Here is a 17,101-nt window from a genome sequence, read left to right as displayed (position 1 = left end):
ATAATGAAATTTATTCTCATACTCGCTGCAATGCTCTCCCTTCCCTTCATCGAAGCCTCTATGTTTACAGGCTTGTGGTGATGTTCAATGTGCTATAGGTGCCAAAAAAATGTTTGGTTCTGCCATTTTATTTTGTTTTTGTGTTGTCATGGTATGAACGGCAAAATGGTGATGCGTCGCTTTAAATGATGCTGCCAAAAAGACTTGTGGAACGGCAATTATCTCCTTTTGTTTTCTAAAGGATAGTCCAGTGTGTACTACTGTATGCTGAAGGCGGTAACAATGGAAGCACTGAAGCACCTTTCCTTATCACTTAGATAATTCGAACGGCTCTTATCGTGGCAGCCAGCTAACTACTTCCAGGTCATTTCACTTCATTAGGAACCTTCCTGAGCAAAACTGACTGTGTGACCGCAGCTTTAGTCTTCTCATGTACCCGCATGCGTTTCTTCTGTTGCTGCATACTCATTTAGTTCTATCCTCAGGTCTTTCAAAATATTCTTTTAACAAAATAAGACCATTTAGGAATAGGTAACTATCAAAGCATTTGACAGACAGAAAACTCATAAACAGGGCTTAGTCATGGGTTAAATATTCTTATCCCAGGGCTTTGGCTACATTGTGGTATGGAGACAATTTCATATCAATTCAACCATCTGTGTTGTGTTGAGGATACACTAATGTAGGAGGATGTTCAGTCCTGCCGTGCACTGTCCTTCTTCTGAGAGCCTGACCTGGTTGTTACCCATAATAGGGTGCGTGTGCGTGTGTAAGACACAAAGTGACACCAGCAGCAGCAAAAACAAAGGCAATGCTCTTTGACTAGTTTACACACACACACACACACACACACACACACAGAGTGAATAACTCTTTTACCCCCCACAGAGTGGGCCATGATGCTGCTGAAAGCTTTACCTGACTGACCCTGTTTCATCGTACACCCTGACTGCCTGTTATTGTCTGTCTGGGGGGGGGGGGTTCCTTCCTCCCTCGTGCAGCCCTTTTATTGAGGTTAATGCATTGTGATGACTAATACGGTGCTATTAAGCCTCTATGTCTCATGCAATCTCTTTCTCGCTCACTCCCCTATCTGCTTTTCTCCATTTGTGTCTCTTTTTCTAATGAAACATCCACCTCTTTAACAAACAGCAATAATCTACAGCTAGATTTTTTTTCTGTATGCTTGTGCCTCAGGTTTCCCACCATCTTTAAAAGGCCAAGCTGCCTTGTATCATCAGCAGTTATTCTTCTAAATGCCAAATTGTGAGATTCAATGCTCATATTACAACAAAGTAAGGTTTTGTTCTGTATTGGATGGTGGTCATTTAGAATAGTGATGCAAAGGAGAATTATGCAAAACCAGATTAGTTGGGCAAAATACTTTAAAAAAATAAGAAAGGTTAATTTTAATGTTCATCTGAATAACGCTTTAATTTATTTCTTGCTCCTTCTCTCGGACCCTGACCCCACCCCCCTCTCCTGTCTCTTTGCCTCTATCAGGTCCCCAGAGGGGCTAGATGGCCAACCTCCAGCTCTGCCCCCCAAGCAGCTGAGCAGGAAGACCTTGAGCCAGATCATCCAGGCCCACTCCCAGCAGAGCCTCCTGGATAACCACCTTAACGAGATGTACGACGTTCCGGTCAATGCTGATAAGACCACGGTCAGTATGGCAACACAAGACTAACACTCGTTACATACTGTGTATGTAAAAATAAGTCAGTATGATGCCCAGTTACATAAATCATTTAAACAAAACATTAATTACATTATACATTACATATTCATAACATCTTTGACAAAGCATGGTGCGCAAATATAAGTGAATGTCCTCGTTGACTTGTTTTACTTTTATGTGCATCATATTTTTTTGACATACACCATTTGCAATTCAAAAAAATGACAAACTTAGGTGACTTCATTGACTGCTTATCACAATATAAAAGGTCCTTTGATGTTTTTTTTCTGCCCCCTAGTGACCCAAAATAAAATGGTCACACTTTAAATTTGATCTTACATTGAGGATGTGAGGATGTGGAGTTGGCATTCCAGTCTAAATGCAGTAGTAGAATGGGGTAACAATAAATTGTTTATCAACCAAGTAATAGTGCCTAGTGTAGCCGAAGCCAGTAGTCACGTGCCCCAAAGGAGGAGGGTATGGAGGAAAGCAGTATGTAAATGTGATGCATCTGTGTCCAACATTGCTCTTGCAGTTAAATGGAGTTGTTCCTCATGATAATCTGGTCCTGATCAAGATGAGACCTGACGAACACGGACGTTTTGGCTTCAATGTCAAGGTGAGAGCTGATGCTAGTTGGGAAACAAAATGAAAAAGTCTGTTCATGGTCCCTCTATTTTTTTTGTTCCTTGGCTCATCTCTTCATCTCTATTTGTGTTTCCCTTCTTGTTCATGCCAAGTATTCAAAACACTTGGCACAAATTGTCTGTCTGCATTAAGACCAATTCCTTTCTGCCTAGCTAAACTCTTTCCTACAAAGAAAGGAAATGTGTGCAAGGCTTTGTGCTGTTATTTATCTTACCTACGTGTGTTTTCTGTGTGTCTCCAGGGTGGAGCTGATCAGAAGATGCCTATCATTGTGTCTCGAGTAGCTCCGGGAACATCAGTAAGTCAACAGCCACCTATCATAGTCAGTAGATGACTACTACTACTACTACTACTACTACTACTACTACTACTACTGTATTTTCTTTTACTTGTGCTGAGCTTAAGCATGTAATATAAAAAAGGTAGCTTCACAATTAGCTGCTATTTTAGCATTCTCAAATCTGAAGCTATTTTTACCAAATTAAATGGACTGTATTTATATAGCGCCTTTCTAGTCTTAACAACTACTCAAAATGCTTTTACATGGTGCAGGAACCATTCACCATTCACACACATTCATACACTGGGGCCAAGGCTGCCGCACAAGGTGCCACCTGCTCATCGTCCGATAAGCACATACATTTACACTTCGGGTTTCAGTGTCTTGCCCAAGGACACTTCGACATCGGACTGCAAAGAGATATATATATATATATATATATATATATATATATATATATATATATATATATATATATATATATATATATATATATATATACCATTGCTATTACGTCTTCATTTTTCTTTTCTTTGTCTTTCTTTCTTCTCATCCTTTGTCCTCTGTTTCCCTCCCCTGCAGGCTGATCTGTGTGTGCCTCGCCTTAACGAGGGCGACCAGGTGGTCTTAATTAATGGACGGGACATCTCTGACCACACCCATGACCAGGTGGTCATGTTCATCAAAGCCAGCTGTGAGAGCCATTCTGGAGAGCTCATTCTATTGGTCAGACCGAATGGTGAGCTGTTCTCATTGGTTGGATCTCCAGTGTCATTTTTACCTGTTTAGTGTTGAGTGAGTGAGGAATTGCAGAACTTTGCCAAAGCGTCACACCAGTTACTAGTGTTGATTCTAGAATGGGTGGTCCGGAAGCACCGGACCACCCGGTGAAGGCATGACTACTCTGCCTCTGATTGGCTTACCCTGATAATCTTACCCTAACCTTCAACAATCTCACTCCTCATGCCTAAACCTGACCAACCAATGAACCGAACAGAGGTTGGCCATGCCTTTGCCCGTCCCTCGGGACCATCCATTCTAGAATCAACCATTTACTAGTCAAACAGCTGTTCTTAAACCCTTTGCTAAATTAGTTTATGGGGTCGTTCCCTAATTTCCTAACTTGTTAAAACAAGCTAATTTCAAACTAGTGATTTACAAATTTGACATTGCTAATGCTGTCCAATCAGAATCAATCAACTGTGTAAACTGGAAAGAACTGTATCATCACAAGCTGTTACATAACTGCCATAAATAACAACCTTATGAACCATATTTCACAGGCTTCCTCAATAGATAGTTTGCTCTGGTGGCATGGGGATAGTTCAGTTCAATTGTCATCTTGCAACCAAAGTGTGAAACTTAGTCATTTCATATATCAGGTCATCTATTAGCAAGCTATTTTTTTTCAGTTGGTTAAACCAGCTACGACACAGTTTAATAACAAGTATTCTCTCTATGTAAGAAACTACTTTGTATGGTGCAACCCATTTTAATACAGTGATGCATGACTGTCCATTTTGTAAGCATCTAAGTGATTTATAACTACGCAAAGTGTAACACACCGACATCTGGTGCAGCCCACATTTGAAGATTAACAGCTACACATCTGGTCACCAGGCTTGATCCTTCTTGTGGTCTTTTGTGGACTGCTTAATCTCACCCTTTAAATTCTAAAGGAGATGTGTGAAGCTGTACATTTTTCTCTTTTCTCCACATCTCAGCTAAAAGAATTCGCTGTGAAAAAAGATGGCAAATCATATCCTTTAATCAATATAATTGAAGGTTGAAGGGAGCTTTCTAAAGATGATTAAACATGGAAATTCTTGGTATTTTAACTGGGTCAAAAAGGGATTTATGGATTCTATCGTTTCTTAACATCAGTGTAGATATAAGGTTGCTTCAATGTAATATTATTATTCATATTATTTGGTTTTGCTGTTTTTTTCTTCCTTAAATTTTTGCATATAGACAAACTTTATATTCAGTGCTTTGGTTGTTACTTGTGTTTTTTTTTTTTTTTTTTGTTTTTTAATCTTGGATGTTTTTTTTCTTCAGTATGTATTTAATATAAATCTCCTTCCCCGACATCAGCCTAAATCAACAGCTGTATTAATATAAATTTGAAATATTTCTTCTCTATCCCATCCAGCCATCTATGATGTGGTGGAGGAGAAGGTGGACTCAGAGCCAGATTTTCAGTATATTCCTGAGAAGTCCCCTCAGGACCCCACCCAGCTAGACCAGCATGCTTTGAGGGACTCCATGGTCACACTGAAGGAAGGCCTGATTAGTGGAGCCATATTGGCACAGTTTGATGTAAGGAGGACAACATGGAGATCAACGCGTTGCACACATGAATAGAGACTGTGCCTATGCGCTCTCCAAGAGCATTTGAGCATTTGTCACACATTTATTTCCTCCTCCTTATTCCCATAGCTTCCACTCCTTTATCGTATTCACTTAACTGCTTCCTTTTTAAGCTTTTGATTGTGCTTTTACTGAAGAGAAATGCTAGATATACAAACACACACAGACGCATAAGTGAACCCAATGTCATTGCTCGATAGAACAATACTTTCAATGTTAAATGTGGGTAAAGTGTGTTCACACATTGTAAACTCTAGTAGAAGTTTAGCACATATACTGTACTTAAACAGCTCTTACTGATCTTCTTCCTGTTATTCCAACTTTAATATAAATGTATGTTCCTGTTCTTACAGCAACTGTACAGAAAGAGGCCGGGGATGACCATGCTGTGTGCCAAATTACCTCAGAACGTTTCCAAAAATCGCTACAGAGACATCTCTCCATGTACGTCATACTCTCTCCTCCATGCGTTTTTTTTTTTTTTCCTTGTTCTTGAAATCTTTTCTTTCTTCATTTGTCATTGTTTGTTTGTCTTTAACTATCTGGAACCTTACTCTATTTTTCTCTCCCTCTGCAGATGATGCCACGCGGGTCATTCTGAAAAGCACAGATGACTACATCAATGCAAATTACATCAATGTGAGTTTGTTCCTCTTAATCTTTCTCTCTGTCAGTATCTCTGAGTTTTACTTGTTTGAGGCATGGTGGGTGGTCTGTTCTGCTAACCATCCAAACACATGTTGAAACACTGGTCGCCTGTACTGGTGAATGAATTGACCACATGAGCTTTACAAGCGAATTATATTGTGAGTTAATGTTTTGCATGTTTTTGAGTCAGCCAGTGAACCTATCAGCAGCTTATGCATGCTATTAATTTAAGCCTCTTTCAGACATCTGATTAAGTAATGCCTTTTTGGAAGTCAGACGTGGATCTTTGTTACGTAAACACCCTGTAATAGCTGTATTATACATGGTAGGACCTTGACAGATGGACTAGCACACTCAAAACACCAGTGAGTTGGAAAATAATGACATGACGAAATAAAATAATGCTCAGTTTTCTAACAGGCAGCATGATGGTTTAAAACATTTTTTACAGTTAAAGTTTTTTTTTTATTTCTATGGTTTAATTAATGACCTGATTGGATTTTATTAGGATCCCCGTTAGCTGTTGCAGAACATCAGATACAACTTTTTCAGACAAAACAGCCACGTGATATAAAACAATATAACTAGCATTATTCTTTCTCGCAAACATAACTATACATGTTCCTCTTCATAAACTATAAATATTAACCTAAATAAATATGCACTGAATATATAAAAGTTAAACGTAAAGTATACATATACATGTTTCACATAAAAAGTAACAAATGTAATTTCAAAATATGGTTACAGGTGTAGGGACCCTAAGATGTTGCTTCACTTGTTTTTTAAAGCTCACTTTATTGTGCACTTTAGCAATCTCAGCTGAAAGTAAGTTCCATGCAACCATCCCTCGATAAAATCCTGAACGCTGCATTGATTGTGTTTGGGATCTAGGAGCTGTGAAAAGAACCCTGGTGGCATGTCTGGTGGGGTATTTGTGTGTGTTAGAGCTAAATGTGGGTTGACTATACAAACAGTTAGGAATTTTCAATTCATTAATGTTTCTAACAAAAGCTAGGGGTGATGTGGATAGTCTCCACTTTCAGCCAGGAGGGCTTGACATGCATGTTATTTACATCAGACCTAAGTGGACATTGAAGGGCAAGACAAGCAGCTCTGTTCTGAGCCAGCTGCAGTTTTCCTACATCCTTCTTTGCAGCTCCTGACCATATTATTGGGAAATAGTCTAGATGTGATTGTTTGGTCAAGTGTGGTGTTAGAAAAGCAAAGCATCTTTTTATATATTATAGACAGGGTCGCTGTCACCGTCATTACGCATCATTTGCATAAAGCTTAGTGATTGTGTGATTAGGTAGATGGAGAGAAATAGAAATCTTTAGCCAAATAATCAGAAAATCAATACAGGAATTTATTTTACCTTATAATTATTACTTAGATAGCTATCTTTGAAGTAAAAAAAGAAATTCTACAAAGGGAGGTACAAAGATAATAACATTAAAGAATTCTCAAAGAAGGCTAGTCAGGCCAGCTCGGATGCGTCTTCCTCCCGTCGCGTCCCGCTGTCTCTCCTACCTACACCGGTCCCCGCACCCTGTCCCTTCTCCCCTTTCTCCCCTTTCTACCTGCCTACGCACACGGGGAGGGGAGGGGCTGCTCCTCTGCTACTCACAAAACAGATTGAGAGAGAGGTGACTGTTTTGGCGGCCACAGGAGAGAAATACATCCTGTGCTCCCTGGACAATACTGGCAACTTTTTTATAGAAAGCCGCTGCTCTTTTTACCGAAAGTCTCCAGATTTCTCGCTAGTCGCTTTTGTGGTAATAGTTGCTAAGGGGGTAGGGCCGCACGATTGAGGAAAAATACGAATCACGATTATTTTCACGATTCTCCGCCTCTGATTTTTTTTTTTTTATCCTAACAAAACAAAGTGGCATTACCCAACCAAGGTTATTATAGTTTTGCATTTTTCATTAGTTTGGGTTTTTATTTTGTTTTGACTTTTTGTTTACAAATACAATTTAGTTTGAATTAGTTTTTAAAGGGGGTTTGCTATTTTAGTTTAGTTTTTAGTTTTTGAAAATGCTTAGTTTTGCTTTAGTTTTTTATTAGTTTTAGTCTCTTTTGTAATATAGATTATTTGTCGGGTATTTGGAAAGGTCAGAAAATGTAATGTGTAATAATAACTCACAAAAACATCATACAATTTTAGAAATATGTCTTCAACAATAACACCAGTACAAACAATGTACATACTGTATGAGGATGAGCACACATGTGTAAACAGTCAACACAAGGCGCCATAGTGAGTGTAGAATGTGTTTGACGTGTTCCAGGAAAAAAAAAAAAAATATCAACAGACTAAAGAAGACCATCAACACGGGTTTTGAACTTTGGTTTGAGTAAAATGTTGAACTTTTTAAAGTCAATCAAGTCTCAAGATTGCTTTTATCTGACAGTCATAATCAAATAGGACTCTGCCGCTTTCTTCCAACTTTCGGTACCGCCATGATGCCAGGCAAGGGGCACGGACTATGTTGTTTGTTGTGTTCAATTTTACATAGAATGTCGGAATTTCTGGGTTCCCAGTCGGAAACTTTGCTCATCTACGGGAAATGTCACGCTCGGAAAGATATAACCTTACTTGCTCTATGAAAGACATTGACAAAGAGGAAAACTAAGGACATTTACTTGATAATTTTAACTAAACAAAAAAGATTTTTAGCATCACCACAAGCCTGTAAACACAGAAGCTTCAACGAAGAGGAGAGCATTACAGCGCTTTAAAACCTATTTTATAAAGTCTATTTTTAAAACTCACAGAAGAAAGAAGTAGCATGTTTGATGCATTCGGCTCGTAAAATTAAATGAGAATCAAAGTCCCATTTAAAAATAAAAAAATAAAAAATAAAATAAAATAAAATAAAAAAAAATGTATTAAATTGTGAACAGGTTGAATCGAGATTGCGATTTTATAACTCTGCCTATAAGTGGACCTGGAATGTTGCTAAATCCAGCGACAAAGTCACTAAGTTGGCAACACGGTTTTCATGGAGACAGACGCTGTGCACGGTGGGGAGGGGCTTTTTTTGTGTGCGTGTGTGTGTAGAGTGACATAGAGACGGAGGGGAGCAGGAAAAGGAAATGCAGCTGAACAAATGCATGTTTTAAATAACGTCAAAAAAATAGAAATAAGGAAACACAATGTGGGGTGGTTGGTGTTGATTGTGTGGCGCGCCACCACAAATTAATCTGAGTGGGAAACACTGCTTTTAGTCTTTGATATGTTTAAGAAGAATGTATTGCTAGTAACCCATTCTAGTACTAGTAACCGCTTCTAGTACTAGCTACCATTCTTTGTTGAGGGTTGCAGTTATTTGCGGTAGCTGCATACATGTGTATCGTTGTATCATCTGCATACATGGACACATGTTTTGTTTGTTTTGTAAAGCAAGTGGAAGATCATTAGTAAGAACAGAACCTAGTAAAGGGCCAAGTGAACTTCCTTGTGAAATTTCACACTCTACATGTTTTGGACCAAAAAGTTTCCATTAAATACTTCAACAATATTTAAGACTTTTGATACAACAATAATTGTGCAATTTCATAACTGTGTAATATTTTCATAATGCGTTTACAAACCATATTTATCTTTCTTACTATTATATATGTGTATAGTTGTCTCTCGAACTGTGCACCGCCCCCCTATTCTTTTGCACTACTTATATATTTGATTCCTTGACATATTCCTGCTTGTTGACACTGGAAAAAGGTTGCTTCAATCTCGTTGCACAGGTATTGCACATGTGTGTAATGACAATAAAGGCTATCTATCTATCTATCTATCTATCTATCTATCTCTCTCTCTCTCTTCTATAGATGTTATGTACCTGTATTGCCACTAGAGCATCATCAAATGAGTCATCCAAGTGGGTCTCAGAGATGGCCAGAATATGAATGTTTATGCGTTGTGTTGTGCTCGAGCGTGTGTGAGATAGATTTCTCGAGTCCTGGACTCGAGTCTGACTCAAGTCTCTGTTCTACGGACTTGAGTCAGACTCAAGAATCTATTCTATCTACTCTTGACTTGGACTTGCGCGCTGAAGACTTTAGACTCAACTCTGACAAAGTTTCGGACTTAATGAGTTATAAAAACTTTGTATAAGATGTTTCACTTTTCCCGTTTTGTTTTGTTTATTATGTTTTAACAGCTGTATATTACTGTCCCTGCGTGGATGTGATATGATTCCTATCTTTGTTGTCGATCTTGCTCAGGTTAAACTCTCAAACAATGAATGCCATAAAACTTTCTTTTATTGTCCAGTTTGACAGTCAGTTAGTTTTAATGGAAAAAGAACATAAATACTACTGCTACTTTAACATAGATTTTCTTTAGGGCTTTATTACGTTAGACCCTCTTTTATCAGTATATCAGCTCTTTAAAGGTCCCAGAGTGGAGAAATGTAGGCAGTCTCAGCATTCAACACAGACTCAACCTTGACGACTTGACTTGGACTCAAACGCTGGGGACTCGAGACTCGACTCGGACTCAGGTAATGGTGACTCGACTCAGACTCTCCTTTGGTGCCTCGAACACTAGGAACTCAAAACTCGAATCAAACCTTACTGTTGATGACACGGCTACAACACTGCTGTGTACTTTGTGTCATGATGATAATGTTATTAGGTCTGACCTTGTAAGTGACTCAGAGGCTTATATTAAGGAGACCAACCACTGTGATCTCACCAGCAAGTTCAAGTATCGAAGAGCATGTCTGAAGGGGCTTGATTTCTTTTTTGGCCAAAGTTGAAGTGGTTTTACCTTTTTTAGGGAAACCTGAGAACATGTGGGTCTCTGCACTGCTGAAAACACACAAAGCACATCCTTTCAGTTGAAAATAATTCTAAAAGAGAAGCTGTAAAGAGAGATCCTTGCAACCTAATATCTCTGTACTCAATATGTCTCTGTGTCTCTCTCTCTCTCTCTCTCTCTCTCTCTCTCTCTCTCTCTCTCTCTCTCTCTCTCTCTCTCTCTCTCTCTCTCTCTCTCTCTCTAGATGGAGATTCCAGCCTCGAGTCTTATAAACCGCTACATAGCTTGCCAGGGACCCTTGCCAAACACTTGCCCAGACTTCTGGCAAATGACATGGGAGCAGGGCTCATCTATGGTGGTCATGCTGACCACACAGGTTGAGAGAGGACGGGTATGTAGAAGTATTCTTCAAAGACAACAACTGGAAGCCACATATGGACTAAAGCATTTTTGAAGAAAGAAAAAACAGTAATTGAAAAAATAAAGTCAAAAACCTTTACTGTACATGTGGCTCTGCTGGACGCAACTACACAATAAAGCCTGGCACTCAAACATAGAGAGAGAGCGGCATTGCTTTAAATTAAACTAGCCTGATAAAGCATAGGTTTGCTGATGGTAGAAATCCCAATCTCTGATACTGAGAGAGTCAACATATGATGGCTGTGGATCATGAAATCACGTCTAGGTGAGATACTTAATGTCTCTATTCTTTTGTCAAAATATTTCAGCATTTACAACACTCTATTAAAAGAATAGAACTAAGATCCCTTAATCCTCAAACAAACGCAAACAATATGCTTTTAACTGAATTCAGCCGCATGTCTCAGCAGACAGGTTGAAGGACATTTCTAACATTGATACTGGACTGATCTGCTGGCTGTTGGAAATTTTAACAGTAAGGTTGAGAGTGAATGCTGCTCTATCAGATGCTCTCAGATCTTCACTGTGTCCTCTCCCCTCTTTTATTTCTTTTATACACAATGAAAATATTGTTTTACCGAATCAATTCTTAATTTCTCTTTTATCTGTTTGCACGGGTCACTTTCTATTAAACAGAAAAATCCCAAGCAAGGTATTGTGAAGGTGTGCAGCAAAATTGTGGGCACACATGACCTGTATAAGGCCAGATTCTTGAAGAAGGCAAGAGCCATACCAGCTGATCCGAGTCATCCCTTGTGGGGTGAATTTACGCTGCTCCCCTCCGATATAATCTGCCGCGATGCAGGATGAATAGATTCAAAAGGTCATTCATCCCGGCTGTTATCCACTCCACTTGTTCATAATATGCTGTAAATTCAAATTCAGTTCATGTAGTCCTAATGTGGTTGGGTTTATGTTTTTTGTTTTGTTTTTTTGTTTAGTGTATATATTGTTCCTGCTGGCTGTAATCCAAACTGCCCCTCGGTGATAATAAACCTTGAACTAGGTGTGAGTTTTCAAAAATAAAGCGTGCATAGTTTGCTAATTGGTCTTGACATCAGAAAGAAGTGTGGGGCGCTTGCATAGCTCAGTGCTCATATATAGAAGTTTACTCCTTGACGCGTCAGGCCCGGGTTTGACTCCGACCTGCGGCCCTTCGCTGCATGTCCCCCCTGCCCCTCCCTCCGCTTTCATGACTTCAGCTGTCCTCTCGAAAAACGGCTTGAAATACCGAAAAAAGGTTTTTATTTGTAAAAGGAAAGGGCTGTGACAGGAGCACTGATGGTTCTTAATGATTCCAAATGGGCTGAATGTATTATATATGTATTTTATTATATATAAGATGGCAAACTTAGCAGAGCCTTACCTCCGACCCCTATGATAAAAATAACAGTGACCTGTTAAGTAAATGAAATGTGCAGTTGTTAACAGAATACTGTCTGTTTGTAGGTGAAGTGTCACCAGTATTGGCCCAATCCAGACAGCAGCACCACCTACGGAGACTTTACAGTAATGTGCCACAATGAAGAGGGCAACTCTGCCTTCCTGGTCCGGGAGATGACTCTAATGCACATACCGGTAAACACACACACACACACACACACACATTCGAAAGAGTTATAAATGATAAAACAGGGAAGGAAAACAAGGGCCAAATGACGCTGGGTCCAATCAAAGCAAGAGAACGGTGTCTCACGAAGGATGAGCCACTGAGGACCCCAAGGAGGCGTGTTGCCGTAGTGACCAGAATGGGCTGTTCTTTTTCTGGCTCCCACTGCTGTATTCGAGCCACGTACTGGGATCTGGTTACCATGACAACCCAACCACCCCAGTCAGTCACATTGCTAAAACAGAGAGCGAGGAAGAGAAACCAAACAAAGAGTGGGACGATAATAGTTTGAAAAACAGGAATGGAGATTTGGATGTTGAAGCCTTTTGGGAAGGCTTGTTTTTAGTTTTTAGGTGCAAAATGGTGCCATGCCATCATGTAATATATGTAACCTACCATGTTAGTGTGGACGACAAAATCGACATTTAGTGGAAGATCACGTTTCCTTTGCCATTTCCCGCTGTGTCTGTCTGTGTTTTTCTAATTTCCTTCCATGAGGGTTACCGATGTATCTTGACCTTTTGAAATGTACGGCTGTAGGAGGCAATTAGCATTCTCCTCTGCCTGTGATTGTTGCTATGGAGATAGATGTGTTACCATAGTGATGTAGTGAGGCAATAAAAGAGGAACACAGAGGCTCTGAGGTGCGTGTGCGTGTGCGTGTGCGTGTGCGTGTGCGTGTGCGTGTGTGTGTGTGTGTGTGTGTGTGTGTGTGTGTGTGTGTGTGTGTGTGTGTGTGTGTGTGTGTGTGTGTGTGTGTGTGTGTGTGGGGTACTCGAGTCCGACTCAAGTCTCTATTCTCTGGATTCGAAAGTTTGACATAATTATTTAGAGTTTGATTGCAGCAACATAAAATGTAGATTTGGTTTTAGATCTACAGAGAATATATCTGGTGTTTGATAAAATGAGATAAAAACATGCTGAATCACCAAGTGGACCAGCGAAGTGGTAAAAATAAAAGCACTCTTTGTTATTCACACTATCGTTTCATAACATGTTTAAAGGCCATAATTACACAACAGGGGGCTGTGCAGACTCCCCCTAGGACACAGAGCTCAATAAAGTATGCTAGGAGGTCGCCCACATGAAATACAGAAACCTGTTTTTGGTTGTGAGGATGAATGATATCTGAGAATAATTTATTACTGAGAGCTTATGTGTTGACTGAGGTGAGAGTGAATGTCCTCAGTTTGTTTCCATTAATAAAGAAGCCTTTCTGAAAGGCAGGACATGAAAATATATTATACATTCATCTGTTTTCTTCTACTTCCCTCTGTGTGTTCAGAGTGAGCAGCAGAGAGAGCTTACCCAGATTCAGTACCTGGCTTGGCCAGACCACGGCGTCCCCGATGACTCCACCGACTTCCTGGACTTTGTGGCTCTGGTACGGACCAAACGGGCTGGACAGGACCAGCCAATGGTGGTACACTGCAGGTACGGTTGCTCTTCCTGTGAATCATTTTAAGTGGGTTACCCATTTTAATGACAGTACTGTGGTTTTGGTTGAATGACATATTTGACTCTTCTTAGCTCTAATTCTCTGTTGTCCGTCTTACTGTTCCAGTGCGGGGATTGGTCGGACAGGGGTTCTGATCACCATGGAGACGGCATTGTGTCTAATGGAGTGTGGTCAGCCTGTGCATCCTCTAGATATCGTCCGGACCATGAGAGATCAGAGAGCCATGATGATACAAACACCTGTACGTACTGTAGACACATGTCCATTTGTCTGTCTAGCTGCTCTCAGCCACTTCAAACCTTCCTCTAAAACATCTCTCTCTCTATCTCCCCATCAGAGCCAGTACCGCTTTGTATGTGAGGCCATCCTGAAAGTCTATGAGGAGGGCCTGGTCAAACCGTTCAAGACCGTTGTCTACCAGCTGAGAGAAAAGGGGGATGTTGAGAGGGAGGAAGAGAGGAGAGAGCAGCAGAGGGCAGGAGAAGGAGCAGAGACGGCAGCAACGGAAGAGGGGGAGGCGGCTGTGGTGGAGTTGCTGGAAGGAGGTCTGGATGAAGAGGACGATGACGACGAAGAGGTGGAGGTGCTGGATGTGGGGGAAGTGACAGGGGAGGAGGAGGATGAAGAAGATGAGGAAGCGGAGGACCCAAGCGTTGCCAGTGCTGCCAGCGCTGCTAGTGCTGCTAGCGCTACCAGTGTGATGAGCGAGACCAGCGTGAACCCGGACCCTGATCCTGATCCTGATCCTGACCCTGCTAACCCGTGACTTTGACCATTGGCAGTCATCAGGGGTTACCATGAGGATGCCAGGTGGCTTGGAGGAGAGAACAAAAGCACTGTTGCACTTTATGCTGACAAAAATGGGGGAAAACACACAAAAACAAACAAACAAACGTGAAAGTCATGGACAAGCTAGACTAGAAAAAGAAACCCAGCTGTGTTAAATAGGTACCGTTAGGGGATATTGTATGTTCAGGGTAAAGAAAAAAGTCTACAACGAATGACAAGATAAAAGTACGAGAGAATGAAATGTGGATGGGGAATTGCTGTAGTGCCATAAGTACGAAGGGGAAGGGCCGCCCCAATGGATGGAAAGGGTTGTTTTTCCCTCAAAGGGTCGCCCTGTCCCCTTCTGAGCAAGTCTGCCAGACGGACCTGCCTTTTTTTAGTGTCCTTTTAGATGATAAGGAGATACACCTTATCCTTTTTTTTCCTCAGAAAGAGTATTTATTGTGTTTTTAGTTTGTGTCAAACCCTGTCCACTGAACAAAAAAACAGTGTGTTTGTTTGTATGAATCCAGAGCTTCATGCTTTCCAGAGTAAACCTTAGGTAGTCAAGTAGTGTGATTTCTCTTCTTCTAACTACTTCTTTATTTCTTTTGCGTTTCGTAAACAAAAAACAACAACAAACTGATTTAATTTATTGTACTTGGTTTTTATCTTTCTGGGCTTTCTCGTCTCCAGTTCCTGACGGCTCAGACTGACAGATGGACAGCTGAAAGCACTTTGTGTCTCACCTCTTGTTCAATGCCGTTGCGAGTTGTATTCTTTAACCTGCGTTGTGCTGTGTTTTTGAGCTTACAGACAGACACGCGTGCGCTCTGAAGCGGCCATCATTTGGCGTGGTGAAGAACATAACTGGTTTACAATCCTCAGGGCCAGTGTTTACGGCGCACCTCTCTTTCCTTCTGTCACAGCGTCTACTGCTACTCCACGACTACAGACCTCCCGCTGAAACACACGGTGATAGAAAATGTTGACTTTCAGCTTTGATTGATTATTCAGAAGAAATTCACGCAGCATTGCATAATGCTCAACAGCAAATTAATTCAGCAAGAAAATAAAGACTCTCATGAAGAGAGGCCCCAGTAAACACAGCCTCACTGAGTTGCAACTCTTAAGCTATTAGCCGTCGTGGCTAGTAAAGCTAAGAAACTAGGCTGAGGTCAGTTCACTTCTTTCATCAAATTCACATGCAGTCTAATATGACGTTTAACTTGAACCCCGGGTCCCTGCTGATGTGTCCTTGAGCCAGACACTGACAACAATGAATTTAACGCTCTGCGGCTTTACTCTGATTGGCTCGCCAAGACACCTTGTTTTAACCCGAATGTGTCTTGCATGCGTCGCACAGGTCAATATGTTAAAACCTGAGAAGCAGATCGTGGTCATTGTAGCACCCAAAACAATCTGACACCAGTATCATTTATTGGTTCTCAAGGGGGTGAAAGCTGCTGGAATGTTCCATGCAATCAGTATTTGCTTTTGCTTTTTAGAATTGCTTGTTGAATTGACAGTGAACTGATCTCAACCTCCGTGTGAATGGTAAAAATATGACTTTAAAGGCTCCCTCCACTGACCTCCCCACATATTTCTTTTATTTTAGTTTTATTTTTTGTACATACAGAGGGTTGAGTCTCGTAGACAGGAGTGGACCTGGATCACTCCTTACACATTTGCAGTTGAGACTGGTAGGTCATCGCTCTGTGTGAGCCATCATATGACTCAGCATTAAAGTCAGTAAGTTAGGTTTTTCCAAGCAAAGTTATTTTTATTTAATACATTTTTTTTCTTCCAATGAGGTACACGGGTCACTGGAGCGGGGCTTTAAACCAACCTTTGCTGTTGAATGTTTTTTTTTCCTAAAGGTTTTCTGATCGTCTGCCAGAGAACATTTGACAGTTCAAAGAAGCAGCACAAACGGAACAGTCAACTAATACTTTTCTTTTTTTATTGATCTTTCCCAATGGTACTTCATCTTAAGGCACATGTGTTCATGCCAACATGGTTTAACGAGTGATAGGAGACTAAAAGTGATGACTTGTAACTTTAATTCACAAAAACCCAGCATCGAGTTGCCTGTTGAGTCCTTTTTGTTGTTGTTGTCAAAGTACAGGTCAAGCTGCCATTAGTACTTTACGTAGCGGTATGGAATGAAGTGTAGCCTCTTCATAATTCAGATATTTGTCATATCGGATGCTTAAATATCTGCTGTCATTGAATTCTGCTGGAAAAACATACTGCTGTGTCTGTGTGTGTGTGTGTGTGTGTGTGTGTGTGTGTGTGTGTGTCTGTGTGTGTGTGTGTGTGTGTGTGTGTGTGTGTGTGTGTGTGTGTGTGTGTGTGTGTGTGTGTGTGTGTGTGTGTGTGTGTGTGTGTGTGTGTGTGTTTACTGTCTTATCTCTTTCTCTTTCTCTCCCTCCTCCATCTCTAACATA

At 40.6% G+C, this 17,101-nt stretch overlaps 1 protein-coding gene across 1 annotated transcript in view; it reads left to right on the top strand.

Annotated features, from left to right (window-relative positions):
* The window catches only part of ptpn4a (protein tyrosine phosphatase non-receptor type 4a), a 75,524-nt gene extending 60,300 nt beyond the window's left edge, over positions 1-15,224 (top strand). The window contains exons 16-27 of the mRNA XM_034886239.1: positions 1,504-1,663; positions 2,214-2,297; positions 2,568-2,624; positions 3,189-3,345; positions 4,759-4,925; positions 5,330-5,420; positions 5,554-5,615; positions 10,640-10,786; positions 12,265-12,393; positions 13,710-13,858; positions 13,989-14,124; positions 14,221-15,224. Coding sequence (XP_034742130.1) covers positions 1,504-1,663; positions 2,214-2,297; positions 2,568-2,624; positions 3,189-3,345; positions 4,759-4,925; positions 5,330-5,420; positions 5,554-5,615; positions 10,640-10,786; positions 12,265-12,393; positions 13,710-13,858; positions 13,989-14,124; positions 14,221-14,649 — 1,768 coding nt within the window. The 3' untranslated portion in view covers positions 14,650-15,224. The remainder of the gene's footprint in view (positions 1-1,503; positions 1,664-2,213; positions 2,298-2,567; positions 2,625-3,188; positions 3,346-4,758; positions 4,926-5,329; positions 5,421-5,553; positions 5,616-10,639; positions 10,787-12,264; positions 12,394-13,709; positions 13,859-13,988; positions 14,125-14,220) is intronic.
* The last annotated feature ends 1,877 nt before the right edge of the window (positions 15,225-17,101 follow it).

Source organism: Etheostoma cragini, chromosome 11, assembly GCF_013103735.1.
Source record: "Etheostoma cragini isolate CJK2018 chromosome 11, CSU_Ecrag_1.0, whole genome shotgun sequence".
Classification (NCBI taxonomy): Eukaryota; Metazoa; Chordata; class Actinopteri; order Perciformes; family Percidae; genus Etheostoma; species Etheostoma cragini.
Note: the sequence above shows the minus strand (reverse complement) of the source record. Positions and strands in the feature narration are given on the sequence as shown.